Source organism: Manihot esculenta, chromosome 1 (genome assembly GCF_001659605.2).
Source record: "Manihot esculenta cultivar AM560-2 chromosome 1, M.esculenta_v8, whole genome shotgun sequence".
Lineage (NCBI taxonomy): Eukaryota > Viridiplantae > Streptophyta > Magnoliopsida > Malpighiales > Euphorbiaceae > Manihot > Manihot esculenta.
Window position 1 is genome coordinate 36,268,736 of NC_035161.2, and position 16,038 is coordinate 36,284,773.

General features: G+C 32.1%; 2 protein-coding genes across 2 annotated transcripts; both read left to right on the forward strand.

The window, feature by feature from the left end:
• The first annotated feature begins 3,732 nt into the window (after window positions 1-3,732).
• LOC110603342 (RNA-binding KH domain-containing protein RCF3) lies at window positions 3,733-8,569 on the forward strand. The gene is made up of 8 exons (XM_021741152.2): window positions 3,733-4,819; window positions 5,819-6,298; window positions 6,544-6,792; window positions 7,217-7,456; window positions 7,654-7,733; window positions 7,852-7,960; window positions 8,046-8,172; window positions 8,276-8,569. Exons 1-8 carry the CDS (start codon window positions 4,139-4,141, stop codon window positions 8,293-8,295), a joined length of 1,986 nt encoding a protein of 661 aa, XP_021596844.1. The 5' UTR covers window positions 3,733-4,138; the 3' UTR covers window positions 8,296-8,569.
• A 1,611-nt stretch (window positions 8,570-10,180) lies between these two features.
• Window positions 10,181-16,038, forward strand: LOC110603485 (probable apyrase 6). Its single transcript, XM_021741267.2, has 8 exons — window positions 10,181-11,043; window positions 11,245-11,357; window positions 11,907-12,014; window positions 12,563-12,617; window positions 13,730-13,918; window positions 14,021-14,118; window positions 14,639-14,835; window positions 14,999-16,038. The coding sequence occupies exons 1-8, from the start codon at window positions 10,455-10,457 to the stop codon at window positions 15,270-15,272; spliced, it is 1,623 nt and encodes a 540-aa protein (XP_021596959.1). The 5' UTR covers window positions 10,181-10,454; the 3' UTR covers window positions 15,273-16,038.

Genomic DNA, 16,038 nt, shown 5'->3' on the forward strand with positions numbered 1-16,038 from the left:
TTGGACCTTTTTATTTGTTGTAGGTTTTGGATTCTATTGCTATATGATTTTGGGCCTTTGTGATTTATGCCATGAGCTCTATCCATGTTCTTTCACTCAAATAGTAAATTTCTTACCTTTGAAAAAAAAAATACCACTTATAGAACAACGTATGACCCAAAAGATTTTTTTTTTTTTTTTCAAAACCTAAAAGCATAATTTAAAATTCACACTTTGGATTGGTCATAAATCAGCGTACTGTTTCTTAATGGGCCCAATAAAAGCAGATCCTTTTCCTTCTTCCTTGGGATTCACAATGACGCCAAATTATCCGTAAAATACATGCAGATGGCAACCTTTCCAGTTTCCACGCGATGGCTTAAACTGCTCGCCGATGACGAGTCTCGAACGCAAGCCAACGACAAGCGGTTGAGGAGACAATTCATTCCTTTCGCGGAAATACTATAAATTCTTCGCTCTAGCGTTGTTGGCATTCTTCACATCAGATCCACCTCTTCCTCTGACATTTTTTATCTGCTTTCTGTGCCGCTGCAGTTCTTCACTCATCGCCTGGGAGAAAGTGTTGCGAGGCATATGATAAACTGATGAGATGAGTGTCTTGATTTTTTCTTTTTTTTTTAATTTGAGAAATAAAAAATCTAATGGTTGTTTACATTAAATTAAATATTTACATACAAATTTATTTGCATATAAAATCAAACTCATATTAATATTAAATTAAAATTACTTAATAGTATTTATTTTAAATATGTTTAAATAATAAATAAGCATATGTTTATGGTATTTATTATACAACTATTAAAAACATAATTATTTTTTATACATGTATTTAATTTTTTATTCTACTTCGATTATTATATTTTTAATTTATTTATTATCTTTTGTTATTTTAAATAATTTATTGACTTAAAATTTTAATTTAAAAAGTAATAATTAATAAATTTTAAAATATAAAATAATTCAAAGTAAAAAACAAATCATAACAGTTATAATGGAGGCAAACTTGTAATGGTAGAGATGACTTGAAATACAGTTAGTAATTTTTAATAAGTAGTCTATTAATTATCGGCTAGTGTTTTTAAATATTTATTAAATACTTTTGTTTAACTGTATTAATTATATTTAATAATTTATAATATATATATATATATATATATATATATAAATTTGGAAAAGGATAATATTGAAATTGTCGGTTTTCCATTTTTTATTATTTATTCTTTTTATTTAATTTTTAATTTAATATAAAAAATAAAAAATATTATATTTATTTAATATTTTATTTAATTTAATATAAAAATAAAAAATAAAAAATTAAAATTAAAATTAAAACTGCCATATTTAATAATGTTATTAAAATATTTAAAAATTCATTTGATGAAAGAAAAATTTATAATATAATCAATTGTGTGGTTAAGAAAATTAATACCGTTTATTTTCGTATTCATAAAAATTTGAAATATCACTTACTTAATTTACTTTTATCAAAGTATGTATAGTTGCAATTCTCTAAACTATATTCATATTTCACTTTAGAAATTTTGATAATTTAAAATATAATGTCAGATAAAATAAATTTATAATTTTTTTTATTTTTTATTTAATAAATAAATTATATTTTATATTAAATTATTATTTTCATGTGTACTATAAATATATAGTTGTTGATATAAAATCAGTATACAATATGAAGAATATAAGAAAAAGATACATCATAATTGTCATCATAAAATAAATAAATAAATTTTATTTTATATATATTGAATAATTATTTTTTATATTTAATTAAATTTATTTTTTTATTTAATTAAATTTGAAAAAATCATACTCTTTTTTATTAAATTAAAAAAGATATTTATTAAAGCACCAAAATTTCAATTAAAAGAAATAGTTGATATGATATTTTAAATAAGTATTTTTATATAATATTTAATTACATATTTAATAAATTATTCAATTATTTACAAAGATTTTATATTTATTTTTAAGGATACTAAATGTTATTTTAAGGGAATAATATTAATTAGTCTGAATAAAAATAATTTTTAGTATAAATATTATCAGAAATATAATAAGAAAATTTATGATAACGGTGATAATTCAGCAAGATGCTACCGTTATAATATTTTAAACCCTTATTTTTTAAAAATTTATTTTTATTTAATTATAATATAATAAACTTAATAATATAAAAAGATGAAATATAAAATTTTATTTTTAGGTACCGCTTAGTTTCAATATTATAGATGAAAGAAAGTAAGAAAGTGATCTAAACTGTCATATTTGTAATACTGAAATATTAATTGAATGTACAGTTAATAAATATATTAAAGAAAAAGTATTTTTATATATATATTATTAAATTTATAATTTTAAATTTAAATTAAATAAATATCTTATATAATGTTTTTATTATATAGTTAAAAAAATGAATCTATTTTATAAAAAAAATAGTCTTATACAAGAAAAAGAATATAATTTTTATTAAAATAAATAAAAATAAAAATTTTAATAGCATTTTAAAGAAAAAAAATATTAGTATCATACATTCAAAAAATTGAGACGCCATAAAAAATATTAAAAATAAATATGAAAAAGATCAAAGACATTCATAGTTATTTAATATGAAAATGATGAAATAGATGAAAAAATTGAAAAAAAAAAATTTATTTACGTAAATAATTTTATTTACGTGACTTTTATATAAAAATCAGATTTGTCTTAATTATTATATAAAAATTTATGTTTTTTTTATTAAATTTAAGTTGATTTGCACTTGATTATTTAAATTAATTTTAAAGTTTAAGTTCATTACTCTACTTTATTAATTATTTAAATATCAAAGTTGTCTTAATTATTATATAAAAGTTTATGTTTTTTTTTAAATAAAATTAAAAATTGAGAGAATAAAATAGAAATTTTTAGATTTATTAAAATATACACATAATTCGGTTAAGTGGGAGTGAATTTATATATTTTTTTTATTATTAGATTTAAGTTCATTATTCTATTTCATTAATTATTTAAATTAATTTATGTGTTTACATAGGTGTAAATATTACTTTTAATAAATTAATTTAATAAAAAATTCTTTTATTAAATACGATAAATTAATGTATAATTTTAAGATTAGCAAAATAAAAACAATATTAAAAATTAAAAAAATATATAATATCATAAAAATATTATTTAAATATATTAAAATTTAAAAATAATATATATAAATAATAATTATACTATTACTAAATTAAAATAATTATATAATATTATAAAGGTATTATTTAAATATATTAAAATAATATATATAAATAATAATTATGTAATTATCGAATTAAAATAACGTAGAAGCGAATGCTGATTAATATTAATTAAATTAAATATGCTTTATATAGCTGTCAATTTTAAGTGAAATATATTTTCATATAATACAATATTAATTTAACTTAAAAGAGGACTTGAGCGCTTATTCGAAAATTAATTTTGAGCTTACTTTGGTCACGTACATTTGAATTTTTATTTTATTTTTGAAATGAAGAGAATGGTTTAAAGAAAACTAAATTTTATTTTATAGATTTTTATAAATTTCTCCCCTTATCCAAATAAAATAAAGAAAATTTTATATTCCACACATTATTTTCCTATCGTAGTTTGTTTCATCTCACACTTTACTTCAATCCAAACAAGGGGTTGGAATTTTAAGGCCTTCTATTTTCCAACGGCACAAAGTTGAAGCAGACCCTCCAAATTACCAGCTCACCAAACACGCAAGTACTGGTAAAAAACGACTCCGTTTGGTCTGTCCACCAACAAAGCGAAGTATCAGAAAAACTGAAAGTAGCGGGTTAAATCTTGCAGCTGTCCTCATACCAATCACCACTCTATGACTCCTCACTCTCTCTTCATCTTCTTCTTCTTGAGATTCCGATTCTCTTTTTCTTCCCTCATTAGGGTTTCTAGTGTCATACTCTTTCTTTATTAGTAATGCTTTGCCAAGAAACAAACAGAGAAAAAGCCCCTTTCAGTTTCTGAATTTGGACGTTGAATCTTCGGACATATTGAAATTGACAAGAAAACACAAGGAAATCAAAGATCTTTAACATCTTTAGAACTTAGCTTTTGCTGCTTCTATTCATTGGAGATGGAGAGATCTAGATCTAAGAGAAACTACTACTATGACAATCAGGACTATGATAATGAAATCATCGTGGGTAGGACCAAGCCTAGGTACAACAACCACCACTACACCCCCAATACCCACCGTCACCGGGGCAGCGGCGCCACTGCCAACAACAACCGCCCATCTAAGCAGCAACAAGACCCTTCTATGATGGTCACCACCACCTATCGCATTCTCTGTCACGATATGAAAGCCGGTGGTGTAATCGGAAAGTCTGGGAGTATCATAAAGTCCATTAGACAACACACCGGCGCGTGGATCAATGTGCACGAGCTGATCCCTGGAGACGAGGAGCGAATCATCGAGATATCAGATACGCGGCGGCGGGACCCGGAGGGACGATTGCCCGCCTTCTCCCCGGCGCAGGAGGCGTTGTTCTTGATACATGAAAGGATCCTGGAAAGTGATGTTCAGTTTGCTATGAATGGCGGCGGTTATGGGAATGAAGAGGACGATTATGGGGGTAGAGGAAACAGAGTGGCTACAAGGTTGGTGGTGTCGAGAATGCACGTGGGTTGTTTATTGGGAAAAGGAGGAAAGATAATTGAGCAAATGAGGATTGAGACAAAGACCCAGATTAGGATTTTGCCTAGAGATCATACCTTGCCTCGCTGCGTTTCCATGTCTGAGGAGATTGTTCAGGTTTTCTTGACCAGACCTTACTATTACTATTGAATATTGCTGCTACCCAGACTTTTTACTAAAATTTTATGACTTCGCTTGTGAGCTTTGGATGGAAATGAACTCTTAGATTTTTGGTGAAACGGACCACTTCAAGGGAGTTACTGCCTTGCCTTAATATCTTCATCTTTAAATGCAATGAGTTTAGTCATTTACAGTTGAATAACCTTTTTGCCGGTAGAGAGCTGAAACAATAAACAGATGATGACTTGAAATTCAAATTACTCACTGGATTTTGAAGAACTTATATAACTCCTTTGTTTATGGATACTTGAATTTGACCCATTTAAAAACCAGGTGCTCGAGTATGAGCAATCATTGATTTGATATGAGGTGGCGGGTACTGCTTTCTATTAAGTTTCTTTAGTTCCTTAATTGGAGAACTACATTCTGCTTAACTTGCCATGAAGACTCGCTTGATTGGCTGTCCGCGATTTGAATAATAAGTTTCTTTGGCTGCTCCACTGCTGTTAGTTGCTGATTTTAACGTGTACCTGAGCCTTTAAAGTCTGCTCCGCACATATATGCTCTATACTTCTCCCATTTATGCAAAATCAAAATAAGAACTTCGGAGCCCCTGATTGTTAAGTCGGCTTGACATATTTTGTTGGGGATGGAAATTTCATACTACAGATTTGAAGTCTGTTCAGAAATTAATTCAAAATTTGTGCTTATTATGACAGGGAAAATTAGATTCTTGGTTGCATGACTTGGATATTAGTTTACTATATTTGATCAAATTGAGCTTGTTATTAATTGCTTGGTATGATGCCTATGAAGTTGCCCTTTTGTGATTACTTTGACAATGGTGAGTTTTTGAAGCATTTGAGTATTAGTTGCTTGCCTTTCATGCCTCCTAAAGACTTGATTTTTCGTTCAAGCAAGTGTAACCCTTAAATAGAGAATTGCTTATGGAAACTGGTCATAATGAGAGCCTTGTGCATTTTGTTTTTCAAGCAGGTTGTAGGTGATGCAAATGCAGTAAAGAATGCTATAGCAATTATTTCGTCGCGCCTGAGGGAGAGTCAGCATCGTGATCGAAGTTATGGAAATTTCCATGGGAGACTACACTCACCAGAACAATTTTTCCCTGATGATGATTATATTCCTCATATGAATAACACAGTACGTCGATCATCTGTGGATGGGCCTTCATTTGGATCACGAGTACCTGCCACAAATTACAGAAGCAGTAACTACTCCTCCCGGCAATCTGGTTATACAGTTGATGATGGGGCTGCCATGGCTGACTGTGCACAGACCTTTTACAATGAGGACCTTGTGTTTAGAATACTTTGCCCCACTGAAAAGGTCAATAAAGTTGTTGGAGAGACAGATGGCATACTAGATTTGCTTCAAAATGAAATTGGTGTAGATGTGAAGGTTTCTGATCCTGTATCTGGATCAGATGAGCAGATTATTATCATTTCATCTGAGGAGGTATTTGCCATTACTTATCTCTATTAAGTAAGGGAGTGTTTATAGTCATTGCTGTCAATAAATCTGGTTTTTTTCTTAGCTCAATGTTTTAGCAATGGCTGTTATCTTTTCAAAACAAAGTAGAAGTTACTTATATTATTTGAAATTGTATATTTTCACGCTGAACTTTTAATTTTTCCAATTCCCCTGCCCATCAGTTTTCCTTTAGGAGATTCTAACTGATTTTTATTTGCTTCTGTAAGCAGGGTCCTGATGATGTGCTATTTCCAGCTCAAGAAGCTTTGTTGCATATTCAAACTCGTATTGTTGATCTTGTTCCAGATAAAGACAATATAATAAAGACAAAGTTACTCGTATCTGCTAGTGAAGTTGGATGTTTTGAGGGAAGAGATGGGTCATTATCTGAGATGGAAAGATTAACTGGTGCAAGAATACAGATTCTGCCAAGGGAAAAACTTCCTGCTTGTGTATCAGGGGCTGATGAGCTTGTACAGGTATGCCACATAATATAATGAGTTAATGCTTATGAAGCTGCAATTGTTAGACAGTGTTTGTTGCCATTTAAGAAAATCATTTTCCAGATTCTATTGTTGGTTTTTGATGTTGTGGAGTGTCATTTGTGGTTCGTGGTTATGAGGGGATTTTCCCATGATGATTCTGTAGCCGACTGTCTTTAATGTTATTGGAGAGGTTTAAACTCTATAGGAATAATTCTGTAGCATCTTCCTTGTGAAAACTTATCTATAACATGCATTTACATCCGCCAATTGGTGTAGTGCTAGTTGGATTGGAACACTTGTGACCAAAAGAAAAAGTTGGAACTTGGAAGTGCTCATTAGACAAGTCACAACAAGAGTGTTCTGAAGAGAATCAGTTATTTATCTCTATTGTTCCTGAATGGTATTATATTATATACAGATTGAAGGGGAAATAAAAGCAGCACGAGATGCTCTTGTTGAAGTGACGTCGAGGCTAAGAATTTACTTATACAAGGAGTTCTTTCAAAAGGATACACCACCATCTATTTCTGCGCTTGGAATGGAGGCGGATTCTCCAAATAACACAACCCCAGCTTGTGACAGTCATAGTGGAGGTGAACCTCCTGCTCCAATCTATCAGAATATGCGGTCTGTGGCGACATCGGCACAACAATCAAAGGTTATTGTTTTTCATGGATGATGCTCATTCTTGTTTGTAGTTCTTTTTTTTTTCTCTCTTTCTTGATTCTACCTTATATACAAGGTTTGCTGTTTCTTCGTGTTCGCTTGTTATGCTATTAGGAAGTTTGGAATAAAACAATCTGTATTCCTACTTTATTTAGGATTTTTAAAAGGTAGGAAACCATCATTTTGTAGGATACTGGAGGATCTAGCACTGAGAAAATGAAGCAGTGCGACACTGAACGCCGTGAAGAGGTGCCTACTACAATAAATAGGTACCCAAATGCTACTTTATTTTAATGAATTCCGCGATACATTATTTCTAGTAGTATACTGCTATTGTTCTATGCATCAAGAAGTCACTATTCTCTCCTCATCTTCATTTTCTGTTAGAATCCCCAAACCACTTGTCACTAGGAGTACACTTGAAATTGTAATACCAGATCATGCAGTTCCCAAGCTTGTAACAAAATCAAAAAACAAGCTTGCACAGATAAGTGAGGTGAGTCGCCTATGCTTCCTTGAGCTTATGGACTAATTTTTAGATCTCGCCCGAAGTAATTTCTGCATGACTGTTTTATGGATAGTTGTCTGGAGCTAATGTAACCCTTGTAGAAGATAGACCGGAAGTGACAGAGAAGATCATTCAAATATCAGGTACTCCAGAGCAAGCAGAGAGAGCTCAGAGCTTGCTTCAGGGCTTTATATTGAGTAGTAAGTCTTTCTCCATCTTTGTGTTTGTAGTACTGGATGCTTGTGTTGACTGCCTGTGTTCTTACTAATTTAAACGAAAATTTGCTCTTTTTCCATAATTCAGCGCTAGAAGATGGACCCTAAGCTAGCGTGCGAAGTAGTTGAGCTGGCTTGAAAAGGAAAGAGCCTCCATATTCATACGGAATTAGTCTCCTAGATGTATAACAGCGGAGAGGAGCATTTTGTCTGTTACTTTGGGCATGGGAATGGTTATTTGTCTTTTCCTTGTCGTGTTGTTCTAAATGTGAATTTTCAAAGCAAGAGTTCCAATGTAAATAAAACTTGGGGAGCTCTGCGTTTGTTTTAGTGCAGTGCTCCAATTTTCCTGTATCAATATGAGAATGCTGTTGTTCTGTAATTCAGTCTCCCATATCCTCGACCTAGTGTAAACTTTGGAAGTCGGTTTGCTTGGGAGATGGATAGAGTTTTCTAAGAAGGTCGCAATGGAGCTTCCTATGAAACTTCCAGGAATTTTAAGCTCTTAGTTACAGACAGCATCAGTGAGTTGAAGTTGCGATCTGCAGATGACCAGGGCATCATATCTGAACCTTTGAATCTGTTTGTTTCGCCCCTCATCTTTGTTTTGCCATTGCTTCAATTTTATTTCAGAGATGAATTTATGTAAACTAAATCAGTTCTACTAGCAGCTCCAATCTGGTAAGTTAGGAATTAAGAGTTATTTGCTTGAAATAGTTGGTTTTGCTGCAGTTGCAAACAAATTTGAAGACTCTTGCTCTAGGCATCTACATGGCACAAGATGAACAGATTTGATTTGGATGGTGCTCAACAGGAGCAGTTGTAATGCGACTGATCAGGAAGGTCAAAACTTGAAGCATCTGATTTTTGATGTGTTTAGGATGGCAACGTGTAGTGGGAAATCCTTTGTTACACGAACTAGACAGGACAGGAAGGATGAAACATCAATTTGACCTTCAATGTAATTATAGTGCCGTTAACATCGTACGTATTAAAAGATTCATTTTCTTGTAGATACTGCTTCACTAGAATAAAATTAATAATTTGTATGAGTTAACGACTTACTATTATATACATTGAATTCATCAATGTGGTGAAAATTGTAACTGAAAGAAAGAAAGAAAATATCAAAATATATTTCTCACTCAAAGAGTTATTAATAAAATAAATTGAAGAAATACAAAATTACGTAGAAAATTTAATAAAAATACTTTAACCTTTGTTTTTCTCTTTAAAAAACATGTACATAATAAACAAATGTTGATATTCAAGCATAATGCGTCATATCATATGTTTATTTTAATAATTTAATTTATAATATATATATATATATATAAAGAGAGAAACCACAAAATATCTTTAATTCTTTAATTTATTGGTAATTATATTTTTGTTTATTTAAAGTGTAAATTTAAAACGATAGTAATAAGATAAGAATATTAAGCAAAAAAAAAAGAAGGTAAAAAGTAGAATTCTTTTTATTATACAGTTCATTTTTATAATTTAGTTCACAATATATGTAAAAAGGGAGAAGTGAAAATAATAGAATCAATGAAATATCTTTTATTCTTTAATTTATTTATAATTATATTTTCATTATTTAAATTATAAATTTAGAACGATACTAATAAGCTAAGATATTAAGGGCAAGATATATAAAAAAGTTAGAATTATTTTTATTATACAGTTTATTTAACTTGGAAAGGACAGAAATTATGTGAAAGGAAACATTTGTCTTTTATTTTTTTTAATAATTCTAATATAACTATGCATTTATTTATATTGTATTAAAAGAAATTCAAATCCTAATCGCATTATAATATAACTATTATTTCAAAATTAACTTAATTTATTCGCATCGTTGGTTATATTTATTTATAATTTATAACTATTAATTATTAAAAATTTGAATGCAGACCAAATAAAGAAAAAAACCGGTTCAGACCGGTAAACTTGTTTTGAAATCGAGCCGAACCGAACAGTTGGTTGGGTTCCAAAGCGCGTCAAAAAGCAAAGCTTTCATCGTCTTCTTCATCCTGGTAATTTTGGTTACCGGGAAAACACGCAGAAACTCACCCTCACAGAAAACGCAGAGATCGAGAGGGCAAAAGCCAGCCCTCTCCCTCTTCCCTTTTTCCATTTCATTTTCCATTTCATTTTCCATTCCCACCAATAACGATAAAATTATTATCATAATTTGATGTTAATAATTAACAATCATTATCGTATGATTCTCTTTCACTCTCCGATTCAATCCCTTTTCTTTGATGCGACGCTCGCATGCCCGCACTCGGGTCGGTTCCAAGCCCAATAGCCAAATGGATCCCGTGAAGCTCCAGATCCGCCCCAACCAACGATCCTCTAATCTCTTCTCGAAGAGCAAAACGTCCAGATCAAGCTTCTTGTCTATCTTCTTCGCCGCTGTTTTCATCTTTATCGCTATTTTATCCTGCTATTTTTTCCTCAGAAATGGGGATTCTCTTGATTCCCGTAACAGGTATCGTATTATCATTGATGGAGGCAGCACGGGCACCCGGATTCACGTGTTCGCCTACCGAATTGAGGGCGAAAAACCGGTTTTTGATTTCGGGGATGGGGCGATGAGGGTGAATCCGGGACTGTCGGCTCATGCGAAGGATCCGGAAGGGGCTGGAAGGTCCTTGGAGGAGCTCCTGGAGTTTGGGAAAGGGAGAATTCCGAAAAAGCTTTGGGGAGAGACGGAGATTCGGTTAATGGCGACGGCTGGGATGAGATTACTCGATTCTGAGGTTCAAGACAGGATTCTGGAGTCGTGTAGAAAGGTTTTGAGAAAGTCCGGGTTCAAGTTCAGGGATGACTGGGCCTCAGTTATTACTGGTATGGTTTCTGATACTATGTTTTTCCGAATTCACACGTGTGAATTATTTAGAAGCAGAATCGAATAGGGTAACTCTCATTTTTGGTGTATAAAAGTACATTATACCGAATTGTTCGTTGATTGATGCATAGTCACTCGCGTTGTTTCTGCATGAATCTCGTTCTTTGAATCCTGACATTTTGTGGTATGTGTTCTTTTAGGCTCCGACGAGGGGTTATATGCTTGGGTTGTTGCCAACTATGCATTGGGTACTCTTGGAGGTGATCCGCGTGAAACGACTGGGATTATTGAACTTGGTGGAGCTTCTGCTCAGGTTTTTTATCCTCTCAATTTCCATATTCGTCATACAGCATTGGTTTTTTCTAGGATCGCTTTTCCAGTTAATTTGGTTTGTCACACTGTGAATCATAAGGATTTTGAAGTTGGTTGCTTGAATTTTCTGTTGCTTGCTGGTTATGAGAATTCTCTTAGCTGCTTTGGTTATGATTATCATTCATTTATGTAAAAAAAAAAAAAAAAAAAATCATAGAAAGACATATTTGAATTTTAGCTGTTTAAATATTATAATAACATGAACTTGCTTTCTTATAGAGGAATTTGTGAATTCTAGGCAATTGGATTCAGACCTGTTCAGGTTTAGCTATTTGTGATCTACACTTAGAACCTTTTGGAAACTACATGAGTTCGTTATTAGTTCTCTTTTTTTGTCGAAGTTCATTAGTAGTTCTCATGCCATGGAGAATGATAATTTATTGCATAATCTTTATCTTCAGGTAAACTTTTGGAAGGAAATTTGGGGTTGCTATTTAGAATTGATGCTGAGGTTTGTATTCCTTTTTTTTATTCTTTTTTTTCCTTCCAGGTAACTTTTGTTTCAAATGAGCCAATGCCTCCTGAGTTCTCACGCATTGTTAAGTTTGGGAATATTACTTACAATATCTACAGCCATAGCTTTCTTCATTTTGGCCAGGTAACCTCAATAATCTTCATCGCAATTGATTGTGTTCATTTGATGCTCTTCTTCTTGTCCTACTTGCTTACACCATGGCACTGTGAAGGATTGGGGAGGAAATGGAAGTGTACAAAAGGTTAGGTTTTGTGGTACTCTGAAGGATTTGACCCAAAATACCGATTTTAGAGCATGCTGAAATGGTGATATCAACAAAATTGAGATTTAAAAAAGGAAATAATGAAAAAATGGCTTCAATCAAATTTAATCTGCTAAATGTCCATAGTTGCTCATTTTGCCTGGTCTTTGTCAACAGATCAACTGCTTGATTTTAATTTATACTATCCTAATTTCCTCTGTGCATTTAGTGGCTTGTAATTCTGTCAAATATAAATAATTGAACAGATAACTGCTTGATTTAAATTTATACTATCCTAGCTTCCTCTGTGCAGTTAGTGGCTTGTAATTCTGTCAAACATAAATCATTGAACTGTGATAGTTGATTTCTGATGGCATGAAGAAATATGGTTTAGAGGCTTGTGACTTTTTTTTTAAATTTATTTGTGCAGAATGCTGCATTTGAAGCATTGAGGGAATCACTTGTGTCGGCTGACTATCAACCAGGTAAGCATTGCATTTTGCTATGGATATATGCAATTAGAATATTTTAAAACTGATGTTGAATTCGTCACTGATGGCATTATTTTACCAGCTTGTGAAGAGGGTTATTTTAGTCGTGTAGGCAGTCTTCCAACAATAAAGCTTAATATCAAATTAAGATATATGCTTAAATAAAATGCCAATTCTCAATATTGTGCAATTTAGCTGGTTTAATCATGTTGTGTATATTTGGACATGGCAGCTAGTTGTCATTATGATTATTCTTGAGATTGAGGTCACTTCTGCATTCTTGTTTAGGTTTACATTTGAATGTTTTCTTCTTTATGCTTGACTTTGCTCTCCTCTGTTGCATATAGACAATTTGCACTTGAAGGAAAAGAAGAATGTTTGAAACTTGCTCTTGTCTGATGCATATGGACAATTTTGCTTGATCTTTTTTTTCGTAACACTTGTAGCTTCAAGTTTGTTGCATGAGAAATGCTGTGACTTTTTCAACTTATCCTGTAGAATGTTTGTTTACTTATCCATCTTCTGCTGTAGCAATACTCTATAAAACATGAGGGAGTAGCTAACATCAACATCATTTATGAATATTTGTGTGGGTGGGATTGGGGGAAGGGGTACTATTACACCTATCTAGATATTTAATTTCCTGTTTAATGATGTAGAAACCTAGGAGACTTTTGTTTTCTTCTTGAATTGTTGACTTTGAGAAAAATAGGATATTAAAAATCCATATGATTTAGTGCCAATAACCAGAAAGCATGATATTAATTAAGAAAAAAATTTTGTCTGCATTATTGAGTCTAAAAGTGGTGCTATATGTTGTGAGCTATCTAGTTTCTGTTGGATTCTAAGCTGACAAAATAAGCACTGAAGAAACTAACACACACCCCCCCCCCCTCCTCATCCTCTTGTCTTGAATAATTGAACTTAGTGTTGGGATGAATATTCGACAGTGGTTATATGATAATTTTTTAAGTCACGGTGTAAACTGGTTGTTAAAATTACAATTATTATGTGTTTGTTGATTTTTGTTGGAGGATTTTACCTTTGATTGTTATTGTTTGTGTGGAGCATCGCCAACTGCTCATTTATGTTTCCCAACATTGCAGCATCTGAATCACTTGAGAAAAGAATATTTGTAGATCCCTGTATTCCCAAGGGTTACTCAAGTACTAAAGAAGCTTGGAAGCTCTCTCCAGCTTCAATGGAAAAGAATAAATTTATATCCAGTCTTCATTCAAGGGGTAACTTCTCTGAGTGCAGATCTGCTGCATTAAAACTGATTCAGAATGGAAAAGGTTGCTACTACTTTTAGAAGGACCATGTCATGATATTCTGTCATTGGTTTTCTGTTCATTTCTTCTGATGTGTTGATCTTTGTGTTGTTATCTGAAATGTAGAGAAGTGCTCTTATCAGCAGTGCTACATAGGATCAACATTTATACCTAAGCTTCAGGGAAAGTTCCTGGCAACTGAGAATTTCTTCTATACATCAAAGGTTTTATGTTCTGTCTTGTTTAATTGGTTACAGTTCTATGTTTATATTTCTGTTATTTGATATAGTATTAAACAAAGTTTCTAAATGTCCTTTTTTGGTAAAGTACAGTTTAGTCCCTGTAGTTGAGTTAAACCCACACAGTAGTCCCAGCATTTTTAAAAGCCAGCTGTTTAGTTATTGTAGTGTTAAAAAACCAATAATTTAGTTCCTACTGGAAGAAATACAATTAATTACCATTATATATTATTAATTATAGGATTAACTTATTGTATGCATTTAAACTACATGAACTAATTTGTTGGAATGTGTGACATTATAAGGACTAAACTGTGAATAAAATAAATGAATCCTACTTGGTTTTTTAAAATTATGAGGACTAATGCGTAGGTTTAACTAAACTATAGGGACTAAATTATAATATGCCCCCTTTCTATGTCATACTGACTTGCTTAATGCATTCATTGCATGTTTCTGAGTTATCTTTGTTTTCTTTTTCCTGATTTCCCTTTTGAATGATTAGTTCTTTGGATTAAGTCCGAGAGCATTTCTTCCTGACCTGATTATGGCTGGAGAACATTTTTGTGGAGAAGATTGGACAACATTGAAAAAGAGACACCATTCATTTGATAGTGATGATCTGGTGCATTATTGCTTCTCTTCAGCATATATTGTGGCCCTACTTCATGACAGTCTGGGTATTGCATTGAATGATAGAAGGTACATTTCTTGTCTTAATACTTGTCTCAAGTGTGCTGTGTGAATGCAGAATCCGTCTGCTTTTGAATTTTCACATATCAAAGTAATCCTAATATTAATCGAACTGTGTGTCTATAGAAGCTTTGCTTATGCAAGGATTGTAATGTTCGGTATGTTTGAACAGGATCATATATGCCAATCAGATTGCAAATATGCCTCTTGATTGGGCATTGGGAGCTTTCATCTTGCAGAGTTCTGCTGCATTTGACATGCAGCACCTGGATTGGATTACCACTATTATTAGTGATAAGTCACCCACCCTTGTATCACTAGTCGCCTTTGCCATACTGTTGATGTTTATGGCCTGGTCTATATCAAAGTGGAGAAAGCCCCAGGTGAAGACAGTTTATGATCTAGAGAAAGGGCGGTATATAGTTACTCGTGTTGGAAGAAGTTGATAATCATATATGAAGGGGATGAATGCTTTTTTCGGGGCATTGTAGATTAGGAGGAAACTCCAGCGAAATTACAATCAGCATTGAAATATTTTGATGCTTCCTCTCGTTACTTCCAATTGCCAAAGTTAATATCTTAAAAGCTGCCCTTTTTCCTTGGGAAGGTGAAAGTTATAGTTGTAGCATGCTGGAGAATGTGGAGCAAGTAGTGAAAAGCATAGGATAAAATATTAGTTTCCCCTTCTTTCTGTATCTAACGGGATCCAAAACCTCAATCTCATTACACCAAATGCCATCTCATTATAGGTAATAATATAAATATAAGATGAAAAATAACTCGGCCATGTGGGTAACTACTTCACTCATTTGTGTGCAAATATTTACTTATTGCTATATGCTTACGATTTTTCAAATTTCTGATCTTCCAGGTTCTCCAAACATCAAAGAACCTTTTTTTTTTTTTTTTTTTTTTTTTAAATTTTAAGTCTGTCCCTCTGTTGCTTTGTGATTGTCAATTTGATTCGGGAAAACTCTCCTTGTATTCATTTTCCTTTCTTGTTTTACGAGGAGGCTGGATCTTTATTTATTTATTTATTTATACTTAAAAATTATTTGGTGTAATGTATTCGGAGAAAAAAAAAGAAAAAGAAAGAAGAGTATATGAATTGATTCGACCTTGGTTATAGTAGGACAAAGTATAAAGACTGCCTGTTGCTGCATATGGCAGATGATATATTCAAAATCTGAGCTTGCATTTCTTATCAGATTA

Bases quoted from the DNA above. Each gene is read 5' to 3' on its own strand.
- LOC110603342 (XM_021741152.2), top strand. From the start codon at position 4,139: ATGGAGAGATCTAGATCTAAGAGAAACTACTACTATGACAATCAGGAC. The intron at 6,299-6,543 runs GTATTTGCCATT...TTCTGTAAGCAG, and splicing joins TTATCATTTCATCTGAGGAG to GGTCCTGATGATGTGCTATT. The intron at 7,961-8,045 runs GTGAGTCGCCTA...TTTTATGGATAG, and splicing joins AGCTTGCACAGATAAGTGAG to TTGTCTGGAGCTAATGTAAC.
- LOC110603485 (XM_021741267.2), top strand. From the start codon at position 10,455: ATGCGACGCTCGCATGCCCGCACTCGGGTCGGTTCCAAGCCCAATAGC. The intron at 12,015-12,562 runs GTAACCTCAATA...TTATTTGTGCAG, and splicing joins GCTTTCTTCATTTTGGCCAG to AATGCTGCATTTGAAGCATT. The intron at 14,836-14,998 runs GTACATTTCTTG...ATGTTTGAACAG, and splicing joins ATTGCATTGAATGATAGAAG to GATCATATATGCCAATCAGA.